The 15,527-nt window shown below is 43.9% G+C and overlaps 1 protein-coding gene across 1 annotated transcript in view; it reads right to left on the bottom strand.

The window, feature by feature from the left end:
- The window catches only part of KCNH5 (potassium voltage-gated channel subfamily H member 5), a 231,592-nt gene that overhangs the window by 170,555 nt on the left and 45,510 nt on the right, over positions 1-15,527 (bottom strand). The window contains exon 5 of the mRNA XM_063118135.1: positions 934-1,049. Within this exon, the coding sequence (XP_062974205.1) occupies positions 934-1,049 (116 nt within the window). The remainder of the gene's footprint in view (positions 1-933; positions 1,050-15,527) is intronic.

Here is a 15,527-nt window from a genome sequence, read left to right as displayed (position 1 = left end):
GAAATATGCTGGTATTTTTGGAATTCTGTCCCCATCCCCGTTGACTTTGACCCCACCCTGCAGGGTGGGATTAAGATCTGCTGAGGCCCTAAGCCATGTCAAGACTCAGAAAAGGAAGGAAAGGAACCTCTCGTGCAAGCACTGAGTCATTACTGACTCTTGGAGGGACTCCAGCTTTCACTGACGTTTTCTTGGCAGGCCTTATAGCGGGGTGGTTTGCCGTTGCCTTCCCCAGCCGTTATTCCCTTTCCCCCAGCTAACTGGGTACTCATTTTACCGACCTCGGGAGGATGGAAGGCTGAGTTGACCCGAGCCGGCTGCCTGAAACCAGCTTCCGCTGGGATCGAACTCAGGCCGTGGGGAGAGTTTCTGCTGCAGAATGCTGCTTTACCGCTCTGCGCCACACTCAGAGGCCCCATAAAATAAAAAATAAAGAGCAAAAAGTTTATTACATTATAATAGAAAAGGGAATGAAAGGGTACCACCCAGTGTTAGGGGGTGCTTGTAGTTAAACCATGTTAGATCGCCGTCTCTGAAGATGTGTATAAAAAGCACTAATAAAGTAAATTGATTTGAAAAGCTTTTAAACAGGATCTAGTCTGTGCTTGTTGACTCCAGTACTGAATGCTCTGTTGCCACGCTTCCTCTATAGAAGGCAACTCTGCTGTAAGTCACACTGGAGTTGCCAACATATTTGAGCCGAAGCAATTTGAATTATAATACATCTTAGTTATCTCCAGTAAATTTAGAGGCCCCACATAAAATTAGCGCCTAAACTATGGCATACTTGGCTTGTTCCTAAATCTGCCACTGCCACCCTGTTTTGCCTTTGCCTCCTCCCCCCACCCCTGGAATGCACATCCAAGAGCTTATTTGAACTCAGCCCTCAGGCTGAAAGAGGCTCAATACCCCGTGGCTTAAATGGACACTTACTTCAGCTAACCGAGAGTGTTTATGGACCACCTCAGCTTTGTTCATGGGAGTGAGCTGCTGCAGAACACTCCGGCTGTTCGTCAAAGCACGTGTCAACCGGGCAAACTTCGTCCAGCCTGGGAAGAGGAAGGAAAACTTTCGTGAGCTACATTGGTTGTGAATGATAATCCGTCATTTTGTCATTTCAGAGGTAACAGTCCTATTAATTTCAATGTGCTGGCCCAGCGGTGCCACCCAATTGTCATTCATAGGGTAGAATCCAACTAAATGGCTACTTTAGAGTAGTCCCATTGAAATGAATGGGACTAAAGTCCCATTCATTTCAATGGGACTGCTCAAAGTAAAGCACTGGTGGGATTCTATCTCTACAATTTAACGTAGAATATTTAGGTCTCAAATGTATAGTCAATTAATGCTAAAACGGTAGTCACTTCCCTAGTGAGAGAAATTCAGTCGGTGTGCTACTACCAAGGAAGCACTGCAATTGTGCTCGGAAGCAAATTGGGGTCCATGTAATGTAGAACTAGTGGAATGGCTTCATGTCTTCTAACATTGCCCAATAATACAGACTGTGATACCGAGATGAACATCCCAATCAAACAACAAGAGCCAGTGTGGTATAGTGGTTAGAATGTTGAACTGGGAGCCAGGAGATCCGGGTTCTAGTCCCCACTCAGCCACAGGAGCTGACTGATTGACTTTGGGCCAGTTATGGACTGTCAGTCCAATCTACCTCACAGGGCTGTTGTTGTGAGGATAAAATGAGGAGGATTATGTACACTGCCTTGGGTTCCTTGCAGGAAAAAAGGCGGGATATAAATGCAACAAATAAATATTTATTTATTTATTTATTTATTTTAATACATTTTTATACTGCCCAATAGCCGAAGCTCTCTGGGCGGTTCACAAAAATTAAAACTATAATAAAACAACCAACAGGTTAAAAACACAAATACAAAATACAGTATCAAAAGCACAACCAGGATAAAACCACGCAGCAAAATTGATATAAGATTAAAATACAGAGTTAGAAACAGTAAAATTTAAATTTAAGTTAAAATTAAGTGCTAAAATACTGAGAAAATAAAAAGGTCTTCAGCTGGCGATGAAAGGGGTACAGTATAGGCACCAGGCGGACCTCTCTGGGGAGCTCATTCCACAGCCGGGGTGCCACAGCGGAGAAAGCCCTCCTCCTAGTAGCCACCTGCCTCACTTCCTTTGGCAGGGGCTCACGGAGAAGGGCCCCTGTAGATGATCTTAAGGTCCGGGCAGGTACATATCCAAACAGCCAACTGAACTGACATATACAAACTCTCCCCAAATCATATTAGCACCTAATAGATGCCCACCCAGTGAGCTACCCCTAGATAATGTCCATCAAGAAGGAGCCTCATTTTCTAGAAGTAACATGTATCTCTTTAGGCATAAAATATAATATTGGGAGTTTGGCTGTCTTGATATCCGTGAATGGGTCTATATATCACTCCAATTTGCCTCGAATGTCACCCAACAGTTCTTCTTGCGTTATGTAAAAAGCCCTCTGGGAATGTTTGCTTGTTTCACTGAAATTCTTCGTGCTTCCTTCAAAGTTCTTATGTGTCTCACTCAGTAGGGCCTTGTAAATTCATTTCAACGTTTACTTTAAGTGAGATTCAGCACCCACTGTCCTTTGGCACAGTTTGGATCAAATGCTAAAGCAGCCCGCCACAACCAATAGCTCTCAAGATGAGTGGACTGCAAGTCCCATCATTATAACCTAACCAGGCCTCTTTCCTCCTGGGTACCCCTTCACACCCCAGAATCTACACAATCTGGCATTATTTACAAAGCTTTGGAAAGCTGCCTTGGATATTGGAGAGGGACAATAATTCCCTGTTACTGCCAAATAACTCATAGAATGCTAACATCAGACCATGAACCAAGTTCCTTAAACATTTAGAGAGTGAAGGCTGAGATGCTGAGTTCTGTCTTTAGACAGTACATAGCCCAAAGGAGCAGTAGATCAGGGGACCATAGAATCATAGAATAGTAGAGTTGGAAGGATCTATACAGCTATCAAGTCCAACCCCCTGCTCATTGCAGGAATCCACCCTAAAGCATCCCTGACAGATGGCTGTCCAGCTGCCTCTTGAAGGCCTCTAGTGTGGGGCATCACAACAGTTAAAGCTGCTGGAGCCCTGCCTTCTTTTGTATCTGGTCACGCTAGGCAGGGCTCCTGCAGCTTTAACTGTTGTGATGAAGAGGGAATTTCACCACCTGCTGAAATTCCTTTTTTAAAAAAAACAGGAGCCCTGTCCTCTTTTCCATATGGTCACCCTACCCCCCCACAACCTTTTTTAGTTAGGGGGCTTATGTGGAATTTTGAGTGAGTGTTGGCACTCTCACAAAATGGCTGCTGTGGAGAGGGACTTCATGGTGGGCATGGCCAGACACAAAACACTCAGCCTTGGCGTTATCCTTAAGCAGACTGAGGCCTAATCTACACCAAGCAGGATAGCTTGAGATAGCTTATCTGGGTGGGGTTGGGTGGGGGAAAACGTATGGAAAGCACGTATGGAAAAATTCTACAGAAGCACTATGAAAGCGGTATATAAGAGCCAGGAGCCACATTACCACTTTATAGTGGTATTGAAGTGCACTGACAACGATTGGGGCCCATTGACACATACCATATACCACTTTTGTACCGCTATATCCTGCTTGATGGGCCTCTTGCTTTTTATATACCTCTTTCATAGTGCAATATCCTGATTGGAGTGGATTAGGCCTGAGGCAAGCCATAGCTAGACCTAAGGTTTATCCCAGGATCATCCTGGGGTCATCCCTGTTCATGTAAATGACACACAGGGGATGCAGGGATCAGGCAGGGATGATCCAGGGATAAGCCTTAGGTCTAGCTAAGGCCGCAGACTATTCAGGTGGTGGAGAGGAAAAAGCAGTGAATTGTGTCTCCCCACCCCCACTCAGCTGCCTCGAGTGGGTGCTCTTGAGTGGCCAAAGTCTCGTGAGAGCTCGCCCGAAGTCCCGCAAGTCTTCAGGGCAGGCTCCCAGGAAAGCAAAAGGAAGGCCCCCTTCCAGGGTGGGCCCTTGCCTCACTGAGACAATTTGGGCCGGGCCTGACTTGAATACACTGAGAGAGTCCAAAGAGAAAGGGTCAAGCGAAAGCACGTCCCGCCATTTCTAGCGCAACGAGGAGGGGGGAATAAAATATTAAAAGCCTTAATCTGATCACTATGCAGATTAATGACCTAAACTTCTGGGAATAAGTACTGAGTGACTGACCATCTGTCCTCAAAAAATTCAAAATAGCTGACTAAGCTGAGATAATTCAGGCAAATGCAAGAGTCATAGACGGCATACAGATATTATTGTGCTGCAGTCGCTGGCAGCCTTCCTGCTCCCTTAATTCTCTCAGTTCGATTTCTTTGAGAGGGAGGGGGCTACGTCGAGGGATGCGGGTGTTTAAACAAGGGCTGGATCCCATTTCTGAGGAGCTTTCAGGGGCCACATTCTAGTGGTGGGCGGGGCCACAGGCAGAAGGGGCGGGGCCAAAACCCCAGCCTATTTTAGCTTCAAGCTCTGACTGCCAGTAACGAAGACTTTGGAGAGGCATTTCTACTTTTGGGGAAATGGGGCGGGTGTGTGTATGTGTGAAAAGCTGCACGATAGCAGGGAAACTATGCAACAATTGCTGGTCTGGAAAAGGGGGCGGGGCCAGCGGAAAGACCCATGGATAGGGTGACCGTATGAAAAGGAGGACAGGGCTCCTGTATCTTTAACCGTTGTATTGAAAAGGGAATTTCAGCAGGTGTCAATTGTATATATGGGGAACCTGGGGGAATTGCCTCTTCATTACAACAGTTAAAGCTGCAGGTGCCCTGCCCTCTTTTAAATCTGGTCACTCTAGTATAGCTCCTGCACCTTTAACTGCTGTGATGAAGAGGACATTTCACCAGGTTCTCCATATATACAAATGACACCTGCTGAAATTTCCTTTTCCATGCAACTGTTAAAGATACAGGAGCCCTGTCCTCCTTTTCATATGGTCATCCTACCCATGGGTATCTGGGAACCCCTGAGGGATAGACTGGGACCCCAGAAGAGCTGCATTTGGTTGGTCTAGAGGCAGGGTGACCATATGGAAAGGAGGACAGGGTTTCGGTATTATTTCTAACAGTTGAACAGAAAGGGGGATTTCAGCAGGTGCCATTTGTACATATGCAGCACATGGTGAAACTCCCTCTTCATCTAGCTGTACTAGAGTGACCAGATACAAAAGAGGGCAGGGCTCCTGCAGCTTTCACTGTTGTGATACAGAGGGAATTCCATCAGGGGCTGCACGCCTACAAATGACACCTGCTGAAATTCCCTTTTCTCTGCAACTGTTAAAAAGACAGGAGCCCAGTCCTCCTTTCCATATGGTCACCCTAAGTATTGTCTACAGAGATTGGCAGCAGCACTCCAGGGTTATGAGCTGGACTATTCCCCAACCCTTCCTCCTTTCCATATGCCCCCCCCATGGTAGGGGTACTGTTGTATCACGGTGCATGTTCACCACATCACAGGTGTACTCCTCTTAAGGGCTCTGTACAGCCAGCTGTGCCCTCCATCCTGTTTCTCTCTCCATCCCTTTCAAGTTTTCTTTTCCAATTTTCCCTCCTTGAGCTGTTTTAGTGGTGTTTCGCCCCATTCGGGTTTTTTATTTATTATTATTATTATTTATTTATTTTCATGGGAGTACTCGCAGAAGTAACTCCCACTTAGTTCCATATAAGGACGCATAGGGTTACAACCTTAAATTGGTATTTTGTTGTGCTTCCGTGGGGTCAAACGTATGGATTGGCTTTGGAGTTCTGAGCTTTGCTGTGCTTGTACTCAATTTCTTGAGTGCATTACTTGTCTTTTGATTAGCCAGGTCAACCATTATGCTAAACCCCCCATGGGAGCCATTTTGCGGTGGTGGCCACAGCAGTTTCTCAAATTCCCAAAGGTACCCATGGCCATGGGTCCAAAAAGGTTGGGGATGCCGGATCTATCTCATCCATCAAGTAAAGGAGGTTATGTCCGCCACATGCCTGAACAAAGATGGTGGATCTCACCATCCATCCATTCAACTTCTAGTGTACAGCCACTGCTAAGCCGCAAAGCTCTCCTTCACCAGTAGTGGAGGGCTGCTTAACATGGTGAACTTCTTCAAGCAGAAAAGGATGATTCCCCAATATTCATTTAATGGTTTAGCTGCTCGAACACATTTGTCAAGACCATTCACGTTGAGATGCTCAGGGCATGGCATTGGCTTGGTGCTGCTCTGACTGCTGGAGCAAATGCAGAAGCAGGGAATCATCCTAGCCTTGGGGGGGAAATAAGTCTTCTCTTCCTACCCACCCCCACCTCTGTGGACAGGAGCCTGTAGTGCTCATTCATCCGCTCCTTCAAATCAATGAGCCATTCTGAAAATGACTTCTCTTGCCGTGGCTTGGCAGGGCACAGGGGGAAAGGATTGTGCTTCCAGACTTCTTCTTCAGTTAGGCTAATGAAGGTGAAATACGGACGCTTGCCCAAAATCGATAGAGCAGCTTTGTAATTTTGTCATCCTGACTCCCAGACCTCAAGATAATGCATGCCTTTCCAGTGACTTCGCCCCCTGTTATCCTGATTTTGGACTAGGACAGGATCAGAAAGATGGAGTGGCCTTGATGCAGCACCATGAAAATTATTAATCTCACCTTCTGCCACTGTCTTTGATCCCTAACAATCCGCCCCGCACACACAGGTCCTCTGGGAAGAATTTACTCCAGCCAACAAAAACAAGGCTGACAACAATTACCCAGAGGACCTTTTCTTTTGCCGCTCCGAGTTTGTGTAATGGCTTGCCGGGAGAGATTCGTCAACTCAATAGTCTTCCGGAATTTAAGAAAGCCATAAAGACTGATCTCTTCCAGCAGGCCTACCCACTTGAAATTTAAGATTGTTGTTGTTTATTCGTTCAATCGTTTCTGACTCTTCGTGACTTCATGGACCAGCCCACGCCAGAGCTTTCTGTCGGCTGTCGCCACCCCTAGCTCCCCCAAGGTCAAGTCTGTCACCTCCAGAATATCATCCATCCATCTTGCCCTTGGTCGGCCCCTCTTCCTTTTGCCTTCCACTTTCCCTAGCATCAGCCTCTTCTCCAGGGTATCCTGTCCTCTCATTATGTGGCCAAAGTACTTCAGTTTTGCCTTTAATGCCATTCCCTCAAGTGAGCAGTCTGGCTTTATTTCCTGGAGTATGGACTGGTTTGATCTTCTTGCAGTCCAAGGCACTCTCAGAATTTTCCTCCAACACCACAGTTCAAAAGCATCTATCTTCCTTCGCTCAGCCTTCCTTATGGTCCAGCTCTCGCAGCCATAGGTTACTACGGGGAATACCATTGCTTTAACTATGTGGACCTTTGTTGTCTCTGCTCTTAACTATTTTATCCAGATTTGTCATTGCTCTCCTCCCAAGAAGTCAACGTCTTCTGATTTCCTGGCTGCAGTCAGCGTCTGCAGTAATCTTTGCGCCCAGAAATACAAAGTCTGTCACTGCCTCCATGTTTTCTCCCTCTATTTGCCAGTTATCAATCAAGCTGGTTACCATAATCTTGGTTTTTTTGAGGTTTAACTGCAACCCAGCTTTTGCACTTTCTTCTTTCACCTTTGTCACAAGGCTCCTCAGCTCCTCCTCGCTTTCAGCCGTCAAAGTGGTGTCATCTGCATATCTGAGATTGTTAATGTTTCTTCCTGCGATTTTAACTCCAGCCTTGGATTCGTCAAGCCCAGCACGTCGCATGATGTGTTCTGCATACAAGTTGAATAGATAAGGTGAGAGTATACATCCCTGCCGTACTCCTTTCCCAATCTTAAACCAGTCTGTTGTTCCGTGGTCTGTTCTTACTGTTGCTACTTGTTCGTTATACAGATTCCTCAGGAGGCAGACAAGATGACTTGGTATCCCCATACCACCAAGAACTTGCCACAGTTTGTTATGATCCACACAGTCAAAGGCTTTAGAATAGTCAATAAAACAGAAATAGATGTTTTTCTGGAACTCCCTGGCTTTCTCCATTATCCAGCGGATATTGGCAATTTGGTCTCTAGTTCCTCTGCCTTTTCTAAACCCAGCTTGTACATCTGGCAATTCTCGCTCCATGAATTGCTGGAGTCTACCTTGCAGGATCTTGAGCATTACCTTGCTGGCATGTGAAATAAGTGCCACTGTCCAATAGTTTGAACATTCTTTAGTGTTTCCCTTTTTTGGTATGGGGATATAAGTTGATTTTTTCCAGTCTGATAGCCATTCTTGTGTTTTCCAAATTTGCTGGCATATGGCATGCATCACCTTGACAGCATCATCTTGCAATATTTTAAACAGTTCAGCTGGGATACCATTGTCTCCTGCTGCCTTGTTATTAGCAATGCTTCTTAAGGCCCATTCGACCTCACTCTTCAGGATGTCTGGCTCTAACTCACTGACCACACCGTCTGAGCTATCCCCGATAGTATTATCCCTCCTATACAGATCTTCCGTATATTCTTGCCACCTTTTCTTGATCTCTTCTGTTTCTGTTAGGTCCTTGCCATCTTTGTTTTTGATCATACCCATTTTTGCCTGGAATTTAGCTCCGATGTTTCTAATTTTCTGGAAGAGGTCTCTTGTCCTTCCTATTCTATTGTCTTCTTCCACTTCCGCGCATTGCTTGTTTAAAAATAATTCCTTATCTCTTCTGGCTAACCTCTGGAATTTTGCATTTAATTGGGCATATCTCCCCCTATCACTGTTGCCTTTTGCTTTCCTTCTTTCTTGGGCTACTTCCAGTGTCTCAGCAGACAGCCATCTTGCCTTCTTGGTTTTCTTTTTCTTTGGGACGTTTTTTGTTGCCACCTCTTGGACAATGTTGCGAACTTCTGTCCATAGTTCTTCCGGGACCCTATCTACTAAATCTAGTCCCTTAAATCTATTCTGCACTTCCACTGCATATTCATTAGGAATATTAGTGAGCTCATATCTAACTGATCTGTGGGTCTTCCCTATTCTCTTTAGTTTGATTCTAAATTGTGCAATAAGAAGTTCGTGAACTACAGTCAGCTCCAGGTCTTGTTTTTACTGTCTGTATAGATGTCCGCCACCTTTGGCTGCAAAGGATGTAGTCAATCTGATTTCGGTGTCGGCCATCTGGTGAAGTCCATGTATAAAGCCGGCTTTTTGGTTGTTGGAAGAGAGTGTTTGTTATGCACAGTGAGTTGTCCTGGCAGAATTCTATCAGCCTATGTCCCGCTTCATTTTGTTCTCCTAGACCATGCTTACCTGTAATTCCAGATGTCATTTGACTGCCCACCTTAGCGTTCCAGTCTCCTGTAACAAAAATAACATCTTTTTTTGGTGTATTATCCAGTAGGTGCTGCAGATCCTCATAGAACTGATCTACTTCTGCTTCTTCAGCATCTGTGGTTGGGGCATATATTTCGATCACTGTGATGTTAAATGGCTTACCCTGAATTCGAATTGAGATCATTCTATCGTTTTTTGGATTGTATCCAAGCACTGCTTTAGCCACTTTATTATTAATTATGAAGGCTACTCCATTTCTTCTGTGATCCTCTTGTCCACAGTAGTAGATCTGGTGGTGATCTGATGTGAAGTGGCCCATTCCAGTCCATTTCAGTTCACTGACACCCAATATATCTATATTTAATCTTGACATCTCACCAATAACCACATCCAATTTGCCCTGGCTCATAGATCTTACATTCCAGGTTCCTATGGTGTGTTTATCTTTAGAACATCGGATTCGTCATTCACCACCAGCACCATCGGCCGCTAGCCGTCCTTTCGATACCTTTTTAATAATTTGCTGCTTTTAATAATGTATTAATTTTAAATGTTTTAATTAGTTATATGTATTTTATTGTGCTTATATTAGTGTTGTACCCCGCCTTGATCCAGAGGGAGAGGCAGGTAACAAATTATTATTATTATTATTATTATTATTATTATTATTATTATTAGCTATTGAAAGGAAATGGTGCTGCCACCAAAATCAACCATTGTGTATCTTGCTTCCTCTACACTCCATAAATTATGGGATGATCCCCCCGACGAGGCTCGCCTGGCTCCAACATTGTTATCATTTCAGCGCCAGGTCAAGACTTTTCTCTTCTCCCAGGCATGACCCCAGAATAGTTGTTTTAAATGGATATTGTATCTAACCTTTTTTTATGCTTTTTATAGTTTTAAGTGTTGAATATCAGTGTTCAATGTTTAAATCTTTGGCTATGGAGCAGTATATAATTGATAATAATAATAATAATAATAATAATAATAATAATAATAATAATAATAATGGAATCCCACTTATTCTGACACATAACACTAGATTAGACCTCCCAGATTAGACCTTTCAGGCTATGCCAGCCTTGAGTTCTGGAACTAGTAAAGATTTTCCCCCTTCCAATTTGGTTTTAATGAGGGGGGTGGATTCTTTTTTTAAAAAAAAGATCAGCTGGGCTTAAAAACCTGTTAAAGCCTAAGGATGTATGAGAAATTCATTTCATTCCACTTTTGACCAGAATGTACCCATTTCACACAAACACACCCACAACCAAACACTGACCCAAACGCAATCCATGGTTGAAGTCTGTACATTTCTGAGGCTTGCAGTGTGATTTGCGGGACTTAAAAATGCCTATGAAAAATGTGCATGGAAAAAACGTGCACTTTTGAAAAATGCACACAACCATGCTTTAAACAATGGGAGAAAATGGATACATTCCAAATAGGTGCAGAATTGATGTGTACATTTGGAAAAGTACACATGAAAATACTCAAATTTTCCTGCAAACAGAGAAAATGAAGTTCGCAATCAATATGCAAATGAAATTGCAATGATCTTTGAAGTGAAATTCAAAGAACCTCGACATGCTTCAGTTTTTCCTCATCACGTGGCTGTCTAGGGAATGCTGAGATTTGTAGTCCTTTTTTCCATCTACACATGCATAGGGCTGTACCCTTAGTTATCAAGCTATAATGACATATACAGCTCCCTCATATCTCAAAAGGTTCATTGTCAAGGATATATAAATTGTAGTGTAGTGGCTAGAGTGTTGGTCTGGGAGTTGGGAGATCTGGGTTCTAGTCCCCACAAAGCCACAGAAGCTCACTGGGTGATATTGGGCCAGTCACAGACTCTCAGCACAACCTTCCTCACAGAGTTGTTGTTGTGAGGATAAAATGGAGAAGAGGAGGATTATGTACACTGCCTTGGGTTCCTTGGAGGAAAAAAAGGCAGGATATAAATGCAATAAATGAATGAATGAATAAATAATATCTGAATTGCAAGGTATCAATACTGGAATTAAAAATAAATGGGGAAAATGTTTAAAACTGGTATCCCAGGCAAACTATAGAATAAGTTATGTCGGACGTCCCTAATTATTCGATGGATGTTGTGGCAAAAGACAACTTTTATCAGGTCTTGTATTTATGGTATTACATTCACTCCACATATGTTTTAAAAGATGCATCAGTAAACTAATACATATTGTTTGAGATATAGACAAGACCAAACGGACTTTAAACACTTCCGGTGGGGTTATAAGGAAGTTAAGGCCATGGCTAGTCCAGGCCTATATCCCAGGATTGTCTGGGATTGTCCCGGGATCATCCCTGTGCATCCAAATGACACACACGGGATCCCGGGAGCAGGCAGGGACAACCCCTGCATTTGCCTGGGATAATCCTTAGGTCTAGCTAAGGCGTAAGAAGTTTTGAACTAAGGGTATTTGTTTCACCATTGAAGAGATTATGGGGGGGGGGGGTTGCCACTAGACTCCACTGTTTTGTTATTAGGTAGACTTGGAAATTTAATACCAAATAAATTGCATGAGATTGTAGGGAGTACGTTAATCTCACAGCACTTATTTCTGTGGCTAAAAATTGAGGAGAAAGCAACAACCATAAATCAATGATTACAAAGGAAATACCTTACATAAGAATGCAGCACTGTAAGGCTTATTCCTCAAGATCTATCAGACTGATTTTGCTCATTTTTTGTGTTAATTTAGCTTTACTTTCTGTACTCTATCAGGCTGTTTGTCAATATTTATTGTTTAGAAACAAAATCCAATGTGTGTGTGTGTGTGTGTGTGTGTTTAAAAAATGTGCCCAAACACTGGAGTTCCTTCCCCCATGAGATCCGGCTACTTTGTTGGCTGTTCTTAAGCATCAGGTCAAGACGATGCTGTTTCAATGCACATTCCGTGAGAATACTATCTGATCTGGTTCGTTTTGGGGTTTTAGGGGCAGGTGTTGAGTAATTGTTTGGTTGTTGATGGCACTTCATTTGTTAGCAGCCCCGAAAGTCCTATTAGGAATGGAAGGTGCAGGACAGAGATCCTATAAAGATGGATCTCTTCCAGCAGGCCTACCCAGTCAAATTTTAAAATGTCTTAAAAGATTTTACGGTTTTAATTTTATTTATTTATTTATTTATTACATTTATATCCTGCCTTTTTTCCTCCAAGGAACCCAAGGCGGCATACATAATCCTCCTCCTCTGCATGTTATCCTTACAACAACAACCCTGTGAGGTGGGTTGGACTGAGAGTCTGTGACTGGCCCAAAGTCACGCAGTGAGTTTCCGTGGCCTAGCGGGGACTAGAACCCAGATCTCCTGACTCCCAGTCCAACACTTTAGATGCTACATGACACTGGCTCTTTTAATAATGTATTGGTTTTATGTTTTTAATCAGTTTTATGCATTATTTTGTATCTTTGTGCTCAATCCGCCTCAATCCAGAAGAGAGGTTTGTAAGAAATATTATTTATTTATTTATTTATTTATTTATTACATTTTTATACCGCCCAATAGCCGAAGCTGTCTGGCTGGTTCACAAAAGTTAAAACCATAATAAAACAACCAACAGGTTAAAAGCACAATTACAAAATACAGTATCAAAAGCACAACCAGGATAAAACCACGCAGCAAAATTGATATAAGATTAAAACACAAAGTTAGAACAGTAAAATTTAAGTTAAAATTAAGTGTTAAAATACTGAGAGAATAAAAAGGTCTTCAGCTGGCGATGAAAGGAGTACAGTGTAGGCGCCAGGCGGACCTCTCTGGGGAGCTCATTCCACAACCGGAGTGCTACAGCAGAGAAAGCCCTCCTTCTAGTAGCCACCTGCCTCACTTCCTTTGGCAGGGGCTCACGGAGAAGGGCCCCTGTAGATGATCTTAAGGTCCGGGCAGGTACATATGGGAGGAGGCGTTCCTTCAAATAACTTGGCCCCAAACCGTTTAGGGCTTTAAATGTCAATACCATTATTATTATTATTATTATTATTATTATTATTATTATTATTATTTTCTAACTTATCTGATGTCTCAATATTACAATATTAGATATTCCTCTGTCTCCCAGCAGTTCACCCCATTGGCAGCTGCTGATGGAGGTGGAGAGAATACTGAAGATCAGGTCATAGGAAGAGGGAAGGCTGAGAGGCCCAAGACCTCCCACAGCCCAGTCTGTAGCCCCTTTGCTCAGGAAGCTTCCAACAGGGGTGTTGAACATCTTCCAGTCTGCACACAAGCTACTGTAGGAAACCTGTACCCCACACATCTGTGGGGCTGAAAGCAAATGGGGGTGTATTTTGATCAGGAAAACAGTACAGATGTGGGGACAGCCTGGTACAGATTCGGCATTTTTTTCACCACCCCCACTCCCTGCAGCTCCATTGCAATAAAAGCCAAATAAAATCTGGAGATCTGGGCCAGATCTACACCAAGCAGGATATTGGACTTTCAAAGCAGTATGAAACCGATATATGGTATGTGTCAATGGGCCCCAACAGTTGTCAGTGCACTTCAATACCGCTATAAAGCAGTTGTGTGGCTCCTGCCTCTTACATACTGCTTTCATACCACTTTCATAATGTAATCAGTTACCTAGGGAGGTTGTGGGCTCTCCCACACTAGAGGCCTTCAAGAGGCAGCTGGACAGCCATCTGTCAGGGATGCTTTAGGGTGGATTCCTGCATTGAGCAGGGGGTTGGACTCGATGGCCTTGTAGGCCCCTTCCAACTCTGCTATTCTATGATTCTATGAATATTCTACTTGGTGTAGATCTGGCCCTGGTCATGGACGTCCCGCCCAACTTCTCATCACTCAGCCCTGACCAAGAAGGGCTGAATGCAAACATACAAATAAATAAAACACAGCAGCGAGTGCTTCAACCACTGTCGTGTTTGCTTTTGACATGGAACTGTCTCCTTCTGGCTCATAAATCAAACTAATTGCTTTCTAGTGACATTCAGCATTAAGAAGATTGGGAGCTGAGAAGCCTGGTCTGAGCAGAGGACACTGTCATCAGGAAGAATGGCCATTTGGCCTGTCACAGAGGTGCCCTTCAGTGTTTTCTAAGGGACACTGTGACATTTCTGCCCAGGTTCCACCCTTCTCCTGTTTCTACCTCAGAAACTGAGAAGCAAACCCCTCAGCAACACCTGCTTTCACTTGGATCTACACTACTGCTTTAAAGCGCTTTATAACATTTTTGACAACTGTTGGGGCCCAGGACACACTCCAAATACAGTTGTCAAAACTGTTATAAACCGCTTTTAAGCTGTAATGTAGATCCGGCCCTGGTTCAGTTGTCCCCATTGACACCCAGGCTTCAGCCCTGTTTCCTTCTCTTTGGGTTCCAAAGACATCCAGTTTGTCTCATTGATTCCCTCAGCCCACTACAGGAGAAAAAACAAGTAAATATATTTAATAATGGTAGTGTAACACGTCAGTCAACACGTGGGAGTTTGTATTGTGGGGTGGAAGGGGAAACACAAACCAAAGAAATATTTATTTAAAATTTGAAGAGATGTATATTATTTATATTCATAAATGCTTGGTCCTAAATTCCCTACCTACTCGACTCCTTCTAAAATCCTTCACACGAACCCCACAAACCTTGACCCACCTCAGAGGGTACCCAGGAACCAGCAGGGGAAAGAGTGGGGAATCCAGTCAGCCTTGCACCAGCTTTCCCACACAGGCGGGCAGATGGGGAAGCAGCCTTCCACCACCCCACATCGGCCCAAGGCACCTATAGGTGCTTCAGAACTGATCCGCTTCACCTCGGGCCTAGCTAGTACTGGCTTCTATTCAGCCTGAAGCAGACTGAATTGGCCCGTCACTTTGGCCAGAGGCAGTGATGGGATCTGAGCTGGCGGTGACCGAACAAGAAAGAGATCTTGGGGTGGACAGCTCGATGAAAATGTCCTCCCTGTGTGCAGCCATTGTAAAGAAGGCAAACCCTATGCTAGGCATTATAAGAAAAGGAACTGAGAATAAAATGGCCAGTATCCTACTGCCTTTCTACAAAGCTATGATGCGACCACACTTAGAATACTGTGTACAGTTCTGGTCACCACACCTAAAAAAAGATACTGTAGAACTGGAAAAAGTGCAGGAAAGGACAACTGAAAAGATTAGGGGGCTAGAGCATCTCCCCTATGAGGGAAGGTTACAACAGCTGGGATTGTTTAGCTTGGAAAAAAGGAGGCCAAGGGGAGACACGATAGAG

The sequence above is a fragment of the Elgaria multicarinata genome, chromosome 2 (genome assembly GCF_023053635.1).
Source record: "Elgaria multicarinata webbii isolate HBS135686 ecotype San Diego chromosome 2, rElgMul1.1.pri, whole genome shotgun sequence".
Taxonomy (NCBI): domain Eukaryota; kingdom Metazoa; phylum Chordata; class Lepidosauria; order Squamata; family Anguidae; genus Elgaria; species Elgaria multicarinata.
The sequence above is the reverse complement of the archived record's forward strand: the minus strand, read 5'-3'. Positions and strand labels throughout refer to the sequence as shown.